Here is a 14,725-nt window from a genome sequence, read left to right as displayed (position 1 = left end):
AAAAAAAAAGTGTACACTTGTATTTATATATCTTCCCAAAGTTTGGATATATATATTTTTTTTTTGTCATCAGTTTGGATATTGCTTACACTGAAGTAATGTTATATAGTAATGACATACTATATAGTATGCTTACATAATGCAAAATCTGTATATAATTTTTTTTTCTCTGATATATAAGATATTTAATTCAAATAAACAATACCATAATTATCATCTTTATTAGAAAAACTCACCTAACCAGTGAATATTCCATTACACAAAAGAGAGATTAGTAAAATTCATTTTGTTTTTGTGTGTTTACTAAAAGGATTAAACGGTTGGCTAACGAACACTCTTGTCAGCAGGCTGCTTTCAAACACCGTTGCGGGGTTGCCCTCATAAACGTATTTGCATGCTAAGTGCCAAATGCTAATTATTGATATTTTTTTAAGCCAACTATTGATTTTATTTATTTATTACTAATTCTTAAAAATCAAAACAAAATTAGTTAGGCAACACTAGGCTTACTAATTCTTTGGAAATGTTTGTGTTTGTCGGTGGCTTGTAAGGAAGAGTTGTGTTGTTTTGGAATCCTTGCATGTTCTCTCATTAGTATATCTTTTAAGAGCTTTCCCCCGTATGTTTGCTTCAGATTCGCAATTGCTGATCAAAGCTCTTAATTCAGAGTCCTCCCCAAAGGAACTCTATGGGATTCTTCAAGATATCCTTGCTCTATCTTCAGATTTCGACGAAATTTCCTTCTCTTTTGTTTCTAGGGAGAAAAACGGTTGTGCAGATGCACTTGCAAAATCTGCCTTAAATTCTGCATTTATTGTACCAGCATCTGTAACTGTACCGATTCCGGTTTAATGAATTTCAGTTGATTGACAAAAAAAAAAAAAAAAAGTCTCTCTCGAGTTTTTATGTATCCGCCGGTGTTGTCTCTGACATGATTTCATTCTTTGTCGGTTCTGTATAACTCTACCGCGTTTAATCAATGAAATTCGGAAAAAAAAAAATCACTAGACAAGGATATGAATTTAGCTTTTAGAAATTTAGTAACTATTTTTTCCTCTTTTTTTTTTTTTTTTCACTTACCCTTCTAACATAATCATGCACGTTGGTAATTTGTTTTACACGCTATATCTTATCATCGATAAAAATATGTACAACATGTTTGAGTAATAACTTTTTCACGAGAGGTTAGTCTCGACTCTCGACTCTTGAATCTTGATTCTTGCGAAAATAAAGAACAAAATGTTGGGTGTGATTCATTATGTTTTCCGGACAATGATGAGTTTAAGATAAATAACGCTTTAGATCGACAAAAATTATTTGAATGTACTACATTTATGTTTAGTTGTTTATAAATCAATTTACTTAACGTGAAACTAGATTTTTTACATGGTGTTATAATAATGGTTAACACGTTCGCATCAGCCGACAAGGTGGTGTTGAACGGTGATGGTTAAAAATTTGTGGTGGTCAAATTCCAGCACAAAAATAGTTTTGTTAGAGGACATGAATATTAAGGGAGAGAATGATTATTTGATTCTTGGAAGAACTAATTATTGAGTAATTGGATTATATGATGGTGGACAAAAAAGAAATTAAGAGAAAGATTTTCCATTCATTTAATTTGTTTAGATAACTAGCATGTCACTCTTCTCTCCCTTTATCTATTTATCATCCTCTTAATTTCATTTTTTCCCATTATCATACAACCCAATCACTCAAAAATCATTTAGCCTTGACTAATTGTTCAGACATAATAATTAAAACAGTAAAAGTGAAAAGCTATTATCATCATGCAATGGAATCCCATACTATGCTGCAATTAACAAATGAAAATTAAGAAGTTGAAAAAAATTGACAACTTATTTTTGTTTTTTAATTGACAACTTTTATTTTGTCAAATCCTATTCAACTAAACTTTTTTTTCTTCTTCTAGTATGGTTACTTTTTTAGTGTTTAACTAAAAGAACTGATTAAAAAAAGTTTAAGTAATAGCCACACAACCCATGATGTCACATAAGAATCAAAACATGTTGATCATGTGGCTTACATTTGTTCTAATATCCCAATAGATTGTAGTTTGTCATCCATAAGCCATATCCCACATCGTTTACAAATGCATCACAATCCTTTTTCTATAACTTTACTCTGTATATGGGTTTGAGGCTGATTTTATATTTAAAAACGCCTATGCAACGAAGCCATCTTTTATACTTCCTACGATCTTTAAATAAAATTGTTCAGAGGTAGAGAGGACACAATCCAAGGTGACATCAAAAAGTGAACCAAAAATTAAGGAAATAGAACAAATAAAAGTGTCTTAAAATTAAGCAGAGAGATGGGGAACGAAGAAATAAGATCGTTGAACAGAAAAACTTGAAACAATCTAGTTTTGCTCTTGGGCTTCTGCAGCCTCCTTTTCTTCATTGGCTGCAGCCATTAATTCATCAAACTTCTCAGACTTGGCAAGCGTGATCTCAATCTACAAGTCAAAAACCCACAAAATTAGCAAACAACATAGCAAATTCTCAGAACAAAAATCATAGATTGGAGCTAAGAATTCCACAGCCTAATCAATTTATCGAATGATTCGAAAATATACCTTGGCTTTCTGCACAGGACGACCCCTTGAATCATCCTTGATATCCACAGTCGAGGTCATGATCTCTACAGGATTAAACAAGTTCCAAATAAGTAAAACTTAAGTCATTGAATCTTCCAAAACATTAGCTCATTCAGGACTAAGAAGATCTTACTCTTTTCAACAGCAAAGCCATTGTTCTTCAATATCTCAGCGACCGTAACAACAGTAGCAATGGCTGCACAATGCACAAATCAAATGTTTTATGAGAAACCAGAATAATCTCTTCCAATAAAGAAAGCTATAATAAGATAAGGGTTAAAACAAAGTCATAGAGAAGATAAAAGATTCTATCTCATGACAAAAAAAGGAAACAGCTTTTCTAGAAACTTTGAACCTTAAATGAACTCAGTTATGTTTCTCAATTAATTAGAGATTGCTTAAACAAAACATTAGATTTCGAATATAGATCATAAAGAGAACATTACCCATTCCTAGTGCAGACAATTCGACATCAGTGTACTGCTGCATGTACCTCTGTGAAAAGCAAACAAACAGAGAGTCAATAACATTAACAAATCTAAAGGGCAAAAACAAAGTTCATAAATCTAAGGCACAAACATTGATAAAGAGTCACATAAACAACAACACAGAGCCATCAGTAATAACTCATCAAAGTCTATAGCAGATAAATTAACACACATGACCAATCACAGAAATTTCCAGACTTCAGACTTCGAATCCATCGATTTCAATCTAAAGACGAATTTATTAAGATTCGGTTTAAAGGGTTTTGTTACCTTGGCGAGATTGACGTAGAAGAACAATGGTTTCTTAGTGTTGGAAACTTGAATCCGATTCTTCTTCTGGGTATCGACGGCCAAGTTCATGTTGTTAACTCCTTCCGTGATCTCTTCCATTGAATCTAACTCGAAAACTCAAAACTTCTCTTCTCGAATTTAGATTTCTCTCTCAACTTTATCTCAGAAACGAATGAAATTGAAGAGAAAGAGACGATGGAGCTTCTTCGTAAGAAGAACCAAACCCCCAAAAAACCCTAACTTGAAATCCCAAACGACACCGTTTCACAACCTCGAAAATGGGCCATGTTCCGGCCCAATAGGCCCGATTAAAATAATTGGAAAAAAAAAAAAAATTAATTCTGCGATGAGCAAAATCGGCGTTATCCGATCAGATCGTCGAATTGAATCTTCGAGAAGACTCAAAAACTCTTCCATTGATTCAATCACTCACCGGAGAAGAAGAAGCTATGCCGGTGTTCAAAGCTCCGTTCAATGGCTACTCTGTGAAATTCAGTCCATTCTACGAGTCACGCCTCGCCGTCGCAACAGCTCAGAACTTCGGAATTCTCGGAAACGGCCGAATCCATGTACTCGAGCTCGCTCCTGGAGCTCCCGGAGTAACCGAATCCGTCGCGTACGATACAGCTGACGCTGTATACGACGTTTGTTGGTCGGAATCTCATGACTCTGTACTCATCGCCGCAATTGGTGACGGCTCAGTGAAGATTTACGACACAGCTCTTCCTCCTCCTTCTAATCCGATTAGATCATTCCAAGAGCACGCGCGTGAGGTTCAATCCTTGGATTACAATCCCACGCGCCGTGATTCGTTTCTCACTTCTTCGTGGGATGATACGGTGAAGCTTTGGGCTATGGATCGTCCGGCGAGTGTTAGGACTTTTAAGGAACATGTTTATTGCGTCTATCAAGCAGTTTGGAATCCTAAACATGGTGATGTGTTTGCTTCTGCTTCCGGAGATTGTACTGTGAGGATTTGGGATGTTAGAGAACCTGGATCAACTATGATCATCCCTGGTCATGAATATGAGATTTTGTCTTGTGATTGGAATAAGTATGATGATTGTATTTTAGCTACTTCTTCAGTGGACAAAACGGTTAAGGTATGGGATGTTAGGAGTTATAGAGTTCCTTTGGCTGTGCTTAATGGTCACGGATATGCGGTGAGAAAGGTGAAATTCTCGCCGCATAGGAGGAGTTTGATAGCTTCTTGCTCTTACGATATGACTGTTTGTCTTTGGGATTATATGGTGGAAGATGCTTTGGTTGGTAGGTATGATCATCATACAGAGTTTGCAGTTGGGATCGATATGAGTGTTCTTGTTGAAGGTTTAATGGCGAGCACTGGTTGGGATGAGCTTGTTTATGTTTGGCAGCAAGGGATGGATCCTAGAGCGAGTTGATCATTAGTATGTTTGTAATTGCAAAACAATTTTCTCTTTATTTGTTGTGGAATTGGTTTGGTTTGTCGAAAATAAAGTAGTTGGAATAAAGTTGTAATCTTGCTTAAAATCCAATATATCGGTTTCAAAATCATCAACAGACTCTTGTGTTTGAAAAGCTTCTTTAACAATGTATCGGTTTCTCATCGGACTCTCCAAGCCGCCCTCTCCCCTCGTAAGCTTCTCCTGTTTTTTTTTTTTTCTTGGTTTTGTTCTGTTTAAAGCAAATTTGAATTGGATGGGAAGATTTACTTGATCTCTGTGTTGGTAGATCCACAAGGGGGGGGTTTCGTTCGTTTTCATGTTCCGGCCCATTTTTGAGGCTTGGCAGTACGGTTAATGAAGATTTACCGGATGTTATCATGTTCGATGCGGCAAAGGAAGAGTTACTCAATATCCCCGACACAAGACTTCCCCAAGAGCTCTCTGATTCCAGGCTCATCGGAACTTCTCATGGATGGGGATTTTTCTCTAACTTGTGCGACCGTTCCTTATGCATCTCCGACTACCTGAACCCACTGTCTTCCACATCAAACCCCAAGGTGATTTCTCTGCCTCCGCTTACTTCTCTCTACACTTGCCAAACCCAAGTCTTGTGCAACGTGGCAATGTCCTCTTCTCCTTGTGATCATGAAGATTGGGTAGTTGCTCTCAAGTTCTTGGGCAGACAGCTTAGCCTCTGTAGACCCAATCGTGACTTGCGTTGGACTAACATCCTAACTCCTTTTACCTTCTTGGAAAACTCAAATCTCATGTATTCCAAGAGAGACCATAAGTTCTACTTGCCCGCTCCTGGAAGCAACCACTTGTGCTCTCTGGATCTCCAATTTAAGAAAGACCACAACCCTAAGTTCCATAAGTTCCTGTATCACAACCGTCCCAAGTTGTCACAGCGCGAGCACGAGCTCTTGAGTTCCTGTTCCAAGGCAGAACACTGGGTGGAGTCTCCCTCAGGCGAACGCTTCCTAGTCAAATGCTACTCATACTTCTCCCAGTTTCTGGACAGAGTCCCTGTGTTCATGGTCTTTAGAGAGGAAGAGACGACCGAGAAAGGCACCATCATGTGTTACACAGAGGACATTGGAGATGTGTGCATCTTCATCTCAGGGACTGACCCTTTCTGCGTCGAGGCTAGCTTGTGCCCTGGTCTTGTCCCAAACTCCATCTATCTAATGGAATCTATCTTTGGTGTTTACGATCTCACCACCAGAAGTATCCGTCATTTCGAAGACCAAGTTGAATGGCCACCAAAACCAGAAGAGGTTGAGTTTGCCTTCCTCCCTTACTGGCTTCCTCCGATTTCTATCTAACCTCTTTATCTCTTACGTTCCCCTCTTCTTGTTGTTGTTGATTTCTGATTTGTTTGCATATAATCATGTTTGCTTCATTACTCTTATGGATAGAAATCCTCATCTAATATTTCTTTGTATTCGGGGTCATTCCAAAACTTCCTTGTTATCCAACGCTTGCACAAAAAAACTGTATGAAATGGTACAGCACAAATGTGTAATTGTAAGACTTTACTGATCATTAAACTGGTTTTGTAACATGCTAGCATTTACAAATCAAAGACAGTACTAATAAATAAATACTACACATTCACAATAAAACACTTCCACCAGTTGTTCAAATATGTTACAACATATATGCAACTACCAAACCAAGAACGTCAAAAAGTAACACTAAGCTTTATTACTTACAGGCAAGCAAGTATCTCCACTTGCACAGAGTTAGTTAGCCATTGCACGAAACTGTTTCCTTCTTCTCCTCGTCATCACTCTCGGGGACTCTCTTCATCTTCGGGTTGAGAACTGTTGTCTAGCTTAGTGTGAAATATGGAAGATCATCCATAGCACAAACTTGAACTCTCATGTGTATAGGTAAAACTTGGAGACAGACCAAATATGTGGTCATTGAGCTTGTTCTCGATTCCCATTATCATCGTTGATCTTTTGAAACTGCTTCTCACTTGTGGCGATAAGGCCTTTTACCATGTCCAAGGTTGTAAGCCTAATACTGCAAAACAAACATAAACAGCAGTTGATATATAGTAGGCTTGTTCTTATTGGCAATGTGAGATTCCTAAGACCACAACTTTAACGATTAGATTAGAATAATACTCAAAAGTTTCAAGTTAAAGACCTAAATAATCTAAAGTTTCAAGATTGTGGTAAATTCGAAAGACATGTTCATAATTGTGTTTTGCATATACTAATCATATATAAAGAGCATGCAGATTTTTGAGATATTATCATATCATCAAACTGATACTTCCAAAAACAAAAAAAACAAAAAGTATATGATCCAATTCGCATAGCAAACAGTTTGAGCTTGGTTTTGTATCAGATACATCTACACCTTAAGTAACATATAATGGCATGGGGAGAATGGTATTTCTATATATGTTTGGCAAGAGTCTAACCTGCTCTTTGGTAGAGTCTTCAATGCATTGGGTAAAAAGCCGCGGTACAAGCCTATAAGACCATCACGGTCTATAATTCCTGCATAGCCAGAGTAAAGATGACTAAGTTCCAATCCCAAGTGTTTTGCTCAATACACAACATGAATTGTAAGTTGACCAAATCAGATTTGGATGATGATCTTGCTCTAATGAGTTGCATGATGAAATATATTAACTTACGAGCAAATGCTTCCGGAATTGATTTGTATGGAGTTCCTCTCATTTGCATTTGCCGTCTCACAGTTTGTAGAGGGTAACATGTCAGTGTCGCGATACCAGCCGAAAGAACAGCTGTTAATAGAGACGATTGTGCCTTCGGTCTATATTCCTCCGGTCAAGACTTCTTCACCCTGTTGCCAAAACGATATTAAGCCCGGTTCTAAGTTTTTTGTTTCCGTATAGGTACTTAAAGAGATAGAAAGAAAGTTTGGAAGATTCACAGATCGAAAATACAAAAGTTTACAGCAATGTATGGAGCTATCCCCACTAGAGAAGGTCCTAGAACCGTAATAGAAAGATGTGATTCCTTCATCACGGAGCATACTCAAAGCAACCTGAAAGAGTTTGCATTGCACAATGCCTATCAATAAATGCATGAACAGGAATGATATAGTGAAAAACCATTTCACCTGAGACATTGTTGGATACCCAGGTTCGACAGCCAACCTCAATCTCAAAACATATAGAGGGTATGTCAAGTGCATAAGAATCCCAAATGCAAGAATCAGAATGATAAAGTCACATATCTATACACTTGGAGTAGTACATACTTTAACCAAGTTTTACTTGAAAGCCGAAATTAAACTGAAGTAACTTTAATTAACACTCAAACAGAAGGTAAACAACATAAAACAACTACACTTCAAAATATACATATATATATATATATATATATATATAAGAATTTAGTTTTCAAGTAGGCAGCGATGATTTTATGCCTATTTTACAGACATACATCAGTATAGCCATCATAAAGATGCAGACTTGCGATGGAAACAATTGGAGGAAAGAAGTAGGTTCTACAAATAGATAGGTAATCTTAAGAATTTGTTAACCTTAAACTGGACAGTTAATTTACGCCGACATATGAATAAACCCCCGAAAAACGGATAAACAAATTTAGCAAGCACTTAATATATCAAACCACAGTTAGTTACCGAAGTAGATGTCATGACAGCACAAGCACCAGCCGCAAGTCTTCCAGATTACGGAGAGCTGATCATCTTTACCTTTGAACAAGTTCTGAATACAAAATATGGAAGCATCAGTCACATTTCAATCAGAAATCTTGCTTTAATACAGAGAACAAAAAAAACTAATGCAATCAAGCAAAGTTTCCTGAAGGCAAGCTCCCGGTGGTTTATCTATCTAACTATAGACCAGAATCATTGTTCAATATGTCATTCCAGACATAACTTATCATCCCAGGGCAGTGCTTGTTTTCTAGGACAAGCAGCTACATAATTTTCCGTGACTTTGTGGTGTTGTACAATCATCATTTTTATATCTGTTTAATTACCTAATCCAAATAACTAAAAAGCTATTGATGACACAAACTCACCTTGATAAGCTGAAACCATTTCCTGCTGCATTTTACCTAACTAAGCCAAGATTGAAGATATCTATTCCTACCCACCAGAGTTCAGACCAGACCCTGAGAATAACTGTGAACATATCTAAACTGAGGATTAATCAAGATTCTTTGGTTTGTAAGCTACGGTGGAATTGATCTAAATGTTCCCAACTAATGAACAGAGCCATTTGAAACAAGTTAAAGGAAACCCATATTCGGACATACTATATTTAATCAGTGATTCATCTACAAGGCAAAGAAGAGTAAACGCATGTTGCCGATATGAAGTGCTTACATTGCACTCTACGATGATGGATAAAGAAAGAATAAGCGCAATCTGCATAAGCGATCAACGAAATAACAAAAATCATGAGTGATAAATTATGTGCAAAAGTGCAAGGTAAAACACAAGGAATTGTAGAGAATGTCGACTGATTCCTTCAAGACATCACACAAGTTGATTCAACTAATAATCGCAGACTGACTGATAAGCAGAGCAAACAAGAACATTATCATAGTACCCTGAACCAAAAAACACCTACACAACTAATTAACCAAGTTCTAACCACTTTCAAAACCAAAAAAGGAATTTTCAAATTCATATGATCAACTTAAAGCTCAAAGAGAACCATAAGCAAACAATACATTTGGTACTCGAAATAAAAAGTAGAAAGATAGAAATGGGATTTTGAGGGTTTCTTACATTTTTCAATTGCCTGACCTGGCCATGGAGACCTATGATCTCATCATCAAGGTCAGAGTGCATAGGATCAATCCTCAGCTGGATTTCCTCTGAACCTGAAGCATTTCTAGTGCTAAGCCCTTCTCTGCAATCAGACACCGAAGATAAATACTTGTAGTTTTAACACAAAAAGCTGTAAAATAGGTGGCAACAAGAAAACAGTTTTCCACATGAAACTAGTAAGTTAATCAGTTTTGTGAAGCCGAAACAAACAAAGGTAAAGACTCGACAATGAATGACTTAAGTAACAAAAGGTCCAAAACACAAGATGTGAATGAATGAATGAATGAGAAGCTGGCTCACCTGAAAGGAACAAATTTAGAGAATAACGACAATGAAAGACATTGACAATCGGATCCAGGATAAATGTTTTCAATTTCAATGATCACAAAGCAAAATCAAAACTCTGCTTGAAAACAGAACACTTAGACGAAACAAAAGAGTTGGAGTTGGAGTTTATTAAGAAAAACACAAACAAACAAACATAAACCAGACAGAACATTGAATAGAGAAATCAAATCCAGCAATCATCTGAGAAAATATAATAAACCATAAAATAGGTATTAAAGTAATCAATTCGCCATTGAACCAGACAAACTAAACAACTAATAATGTCGTGTAGCAACCAATAGCACTAAACATTGCTACGGATTAAAAAAAAACCCATGAATTGCAATAAGCTTAATCGAGCTCAATAATTTCCCAACAATGTCTTCAAAGTCAGTAGTACAACAACATCCAGAAGCAAGAATCAAGTAAAGTGAAGTCAATAAGGAAGGTTAAGTAACAAAACATACCACAATGGTTAGAGATTTATCATCACTTCGATTATCAATGAAGAAAAGAGAAAGAGATTTCGATTGACTCACATAAGCCATGAATCCGAAACAGTAGATTTTCGCTATGTTACAGAACGACGACGACGGAGACGCAATTGCCGACTTCTCCAACTCTATCGAACGAATCGAGAACAAAGAATAGTCTCACTTGATAACTTTTAACCTAATCTAACTTCACTTCTTCTCGATTTACAGTGATTCAAGTAAAATTATTATGATTAAAATTATTATTCGGATCCAAGATCCGTTTGTATAAAACGAAACATGTTACAATTTTTTTTTAGTATTATTCAAATTTGGGACTATTTCATATAAGAATATGTTTTATCCGTGAAATATTGAACTTTGAGTAAAGGTTCAACGTGATAAAAAAATATTGACGAACTGTTACTAATTATGGTAATATGTCTTTCCGTATGTTTTAAAAGATTTCAAGATTTTGTAGTATAAAAAAAAATTTTTTTTTTAATAAGTATAAGAAATCTAAAATTTAGCAAAGATGAGATTTGATGGTTTCCAAGCTAAAATTTTGTAGTGTTCCAAATCTAAAATTCTTATATTATTAATGGATTATTTACGAAATGGTTATAATGTGGCCAGATTTTGGTTTATATACAAATGTGGTTATAATGTTTTTCTTCGAAAAGTTAGAACTCCTCCAAAAAATAGGATTTTAAGCATTCGTAACATATATAGAAAAAAGATTATCTTATTTATTTAAATAAAAAATTTATGAAAGATGTAAAGGTTTTGTAGTTTTGAATTCGAGATTCTTGAACCAATGTATATATTTTATCATTTAAATATAAACATAAATATAAATATAAATAAAAAGATTGTTTACCCATCCGCTAAAAAAATTTATATAAATGTATATAAAGAAAAATATAAATATAAAAATATCTTATTATGTAAAGTATGGTTTTCAAAGTTAATAACTCATATGATCGTGACACGTGGCACATCTATCGATCTTAGATTTTGATACGTGTAAAACAAAATTTTCATTTTTAAAATAAAAAAAGATAATTGAAAGTAACTACAAATTTAAATAATTTTAAAAATGTAAAAAATAATTATAAAAATAATTGTAGATAATTCATATGCTATTTTATATTAATTTAAAATTTGATATTATTTATCTCAATTTCTTTACAATTAGAAATATGTGATGATTTAATTAAACTAATCCTCATATTATTTATTTGAGTTTATTTTTTTCAATTAGAAATATGTGAGATCAATTTTTTTTTCCTTTTGTAATATTTTTTTACTTAACTGTTTTTTGTGTTTGTCCTCAATTATGATTGTAGTATAGTTAGATTTTTTTATTTCAGTTTCTCTTTTCATATTTACATTATCAAAGATTCATATATCATCCTGTTTATAATTTTTTTATTTTTAGTTTAACTTTTGTATCTTTAAATTATTTATTTTTGTTTCTACGTTCAGTTTAAATTATATAAGATTTATAATATATCATAGTTCTAATGATTTTAGATAGCGATATGTGTCATGATTTAAATTACAAATTTACATTATTTATATCAATATTATTTTCTAATTAGAAATATGTGATGATTTTAAGTAAAGTGTTATATTGTTTTATTTGAAATTCTTGAATATGTAAGAAACATATATGCATCTTTTTGTTTTTGATATTTTGAATTTAATTATACTATTTCAAAATTGTTTATTTCAATTTCTATGTTCATATTTGAATTATATAAGATTCTTATATCATCGTGTTATAATTTTTTGAATTTATTAATTTTTATTGATTGATCATAAAGTTATTGCAATCGAGTATATAGGAATCGAACCCACAACGTTAGCTTGGAAAGCTAAAGAATTTAGTCGATTTAACATCTTTATATTTTTAGCGTGTCGAATTGAACACCACTTTGGTTTTATTCACCAACTTTATGATGAATATTTTTAATTTTTGTTCATCATATAAGTATACCATGAATTATTGTTATGTGATATATCTTTCATTCGAAATAATTTTGAATTAATAGTTTTAGTGGTTAAAGAAACAAGGCAACAATGAAAAAGTAAATATTATTTTTACTTTTGAAAGAAAATTTCTACTTACAACGTTGTTAATTAATTTTTTGTTAAATTTGATTTTAATTTTTTAAAAAATAAACCCGTCCATCGGACGGGTCCTTATCTAGTAGTAATATAAGATAAACAAAAAGTGTATGTTTTTAATTATTAATGGGATATATGGATGTATGAGACTAATGACAAATTTTGTAAATAGTCTAATAAATCTTGGGTAATTATCTAAATAGAAGCCAAATCATTGTGAGAGCGACACATCATCGTGGCAATCTTGTTAATAACACATGATGGTAAGGTTTTTTTTTTAAATGTTTCTCTATTAATATATAGGAGATGTATCTCGTTTTCTCTGGTCTAATTATAATAAACCCGGTTTTTATGAAGGGTGTGATTGGTGACATGAGTTAATATGTGGTATCATTGAAGTAGGAAGATAACTAAAAAATGTTACCAATCATGATTTGTTTTTAAAAATTTGCATTAGAGGTTGAAGTTTGTTGAGTTATGAATGACTTACATTTTTGAGTTATCTCCTTTGTAAAATTCCTAAATCAAAACTTAACTCAAAAACATGAAAATTCTCATGAGTTAGGATGTGGTAAGTTGAGTTATAATTTTTTATTTTTTAAAAAAACGAAAATTAGTTTTAAATTAGAAGAAAATGTCTTAAATTAATTTGAATACTGAGAAAAGTTGTTATTATTATCTTAACTTTATTCAATAAAATTTCACAAAAAATAGGTAGTTAAATTTCTTGATTTTCTTAATATCTTTCAATTTTTTATTTTATGTTTTTTTTTTATTTAATTATCAAAAACTTTTTATAGGATTATATTTAATATTGATGAAATTTTAAATATGTTATGAAATGTAAGTCATTAGTTTTATAACTATTATGTAACATAAATATTTTTCAAATTAACTATTTTTTAGTATTATTTTATTTTATTATTTAATTTGTAAGAAATATTATTAATATTATTGATATTTAATTTAATTAGTTTTAATAACATATACTGCAACTTTTAAAGCACAAGAGTTACGAGTCACTTGTATTGATCAGACAGATAACTCATATTTCTACAGTAAATTACTACATCATTCTACAGTTTATACCACATAGTTTTGACTGCAAATTACATCAAATTATAACATCGACTACAATTCAACCTTAATAAGACGTGTTACCAGTTGGAGCCGAAATACCAAATGTTTAATACCAAAAGCAAATACATAATCAATCACAAACCATACATATAACATTACATAATCAAATCCCAAACCATACATAATCCAGATAGAGAGTCTTAAATAAAAACACACATACATAATCGAACCTAATCTTATTAAAAATATTGCTTCTTCTTCTTCTGGATAAATTTTCAGGAACAGGGTGTTTCTGCATATCATCAAATGAAGAGACGCCAACCATGGGAGCAGCCAACATCCGAAGAAGTCTTTCTCCATTACATACAGAAGTGGAAGCTTTTCTCTGGGCGATGAAGTATATGATTGGAGCCGACAATCAAGATGTAGCTTTTTATACAGACTGTTCAGACCTGGTGAATATGGTGTCTTTGCCAACCGAATGGCCGGCCTTTTCAGTGTATTTGGAAGATTTTAAGAGCGACAAGGAAGAATTTTCAAGTTTCTCATTATCTCTTATTTCTCGAAGTGCAAATGTAAAAGCGGATAAGTTGGCACGAAAAATTCGTACCGAACCACATCATATCACTTATGTAAACAACATTCTTTAGGAATGACTCTGTTGAATTTTTTAATTAAAAGTTGTTGACAAAAAAAAAAAATGTTATACATTTTATAAAGTGATTAACAATTTGCTTTAACCTAATATTGGAACCATGCCAAGAGGAAATCATGAAAGCGAATACAAATCAAATTTCAATACATCGATAAAACCGTGAATTATCCCCCAAGAGATGAAAGGCTTGAAGATCTTTGTTACGATGTCTTTGGTGATTGCAAGCTCTTTCACTTGTAGCATGTGAAATCAATGCTACCACTCCTAGAAACTAAAGATGTTTTCGATCAGAGACGGCCTTCAAAATCATCTAATCACAGTAATTCCAACTCAGTACAGATCAAGGACTGAAGAGAACTACACTAAACAAGAAACGCTATTTCACTTTACCAAGATCATTCCCCAATGTTAGTACCACAAAGAAAATTAGAGAAATC

General features: G+C 33.4%; 3 protein-coding genes and 1 pseudogene across 3 annotated transcripts; 2 read left to right on the top strand and 2 right to left on the bottom strand.

Moving 5' to 3' along the window:
* Nucleotides 1-2,188: 2,188 nt before the first annotated feature.
* LOC9329615 (uncharacterized protein At2g34160) lies at nucleotides 2,189-3,700 on the bottom strand. The gene is made up of 5 exons (XM_021011950.1): nucleotides 3,379-3,700; nucleotides 3,067-3,115; nucleotides 2,754-2,816; nucleotides 2,600-2,664; nucleotides 2,189-2,479 (listed from the first exon to the last, which is right to left on the bottom strand). Exons 1-5 carry the CDS (start codon nucleotides 3,496-3,498, stop codon nucleotides 2,384-2,386), a joined length of 393 nt encoding a protein of 130 aa, XP_020867609.1. The 5' UTR covers nucleotides 3,499-3,700; the 3' UTR covers nucleotides 2,189-2,383.
* A 40-nt stretch (nucleotides 3,701-3,740) lies between these two features.
* Nucleotides 3,741-4,935, top strand: LOC9326859 (peroxisome biogenesis protein 7). The gene has a single exon (XM_021011948.1). It carries the CDS (start codon nucleotides 3,849-3,851, stop codon nucleotides 4,800-4,802), a length of 954 nt encoding a protein of 317 aa, XP_020867607.1. The 5' UTR covers nucleotides 3,741-3,848; the 3' UTR covers nucleotides 4,803-4,935.
* Nucleotides 4,936-5,179: 244 nt separating this feature from the next.
* LOC110224787 lies at nucleotides 5,180-6,270 on the top strand. The gene has a single exon (XM_021011949.1). The coding sequence runs from the start codon at nucleotides 5,204-5,206 to the stop codon at nucleotides 6,149-6,151; it is 948 nt and encodes a 315-aa protein (XP_020867608.1). The 5' UTR covers nucleotides 5,180-5,203; the 3' UTR covers nucleotides 6,152-6,270.
* Nucleotides 6,271-6,348: 78 nt separating this feature from the next.
* On the bottom strand, nucleotides 6,349-10,642 carry LOC9329614 (annotated as a pseudogene).
* Between the last annotated feature and the right edge of the window lie 4,083 nt (nucleotides 10,643-14,725).

This window comes from Arabidopsis lyrata (genome assembly GCF_000004255.2).
Source record: "Arabidopsis lyrata subsp. lyrata unplaced genomic scaffold ARALYscaffold_1, whole genome shotgun sequence".
NCBI classification, from domain to species: domain Eukaryota; kingdom Viridiplantae; phylum Streptophyta; class Magnoliopsida; order Brassicales; family Brassicaceae; genus Arabidopsis; species Arabidopsis lyrata.
The sequence above is the reverse complement of the archived record's forward strand: the minus strand, read 5'-3'. Positions and strand labels throughout refer to the sequence as shown.

Bases quoted from the DNA above. Each gene is read 5' to 3' on its own strand.
- LOC9329615 (XM_021011950.1), bottom strand. From the start codon at position 3,498: ATGGAAGAGATCACGGAAGGAGTTAACAACATGAACTTGGCCGTCGAT. The intron at 3,116-3,378 runs GTAACAAAACCC...TGCTTTTCACAG, and splicing joins TCTACGTCAATCTCGCCAAG to AGGTACATGCAGCAGTACAC. The intron at 2,480-2,599 runs GTATATTTTCGA...TTTGACTTGTAG, and splicing joins GTCCTGTGCAGAAAGCCAAG to ATTGAGATCACGCTTGCCAA.
- LOC9326859 (XM_021011948.1), top strand. From the start codon at position 3,849: ATGCCGGTGTTCAAAGCTCCGTTCAATGGCTACTCTGTGAAATTCAGT.
- LOC110224787 (XM_021011949.1), top strand. From the start codon at position 5,204: ATGTTCGATGCGGCAAAGGAAGAGTTACTCAATATCCCCGACACAAGA.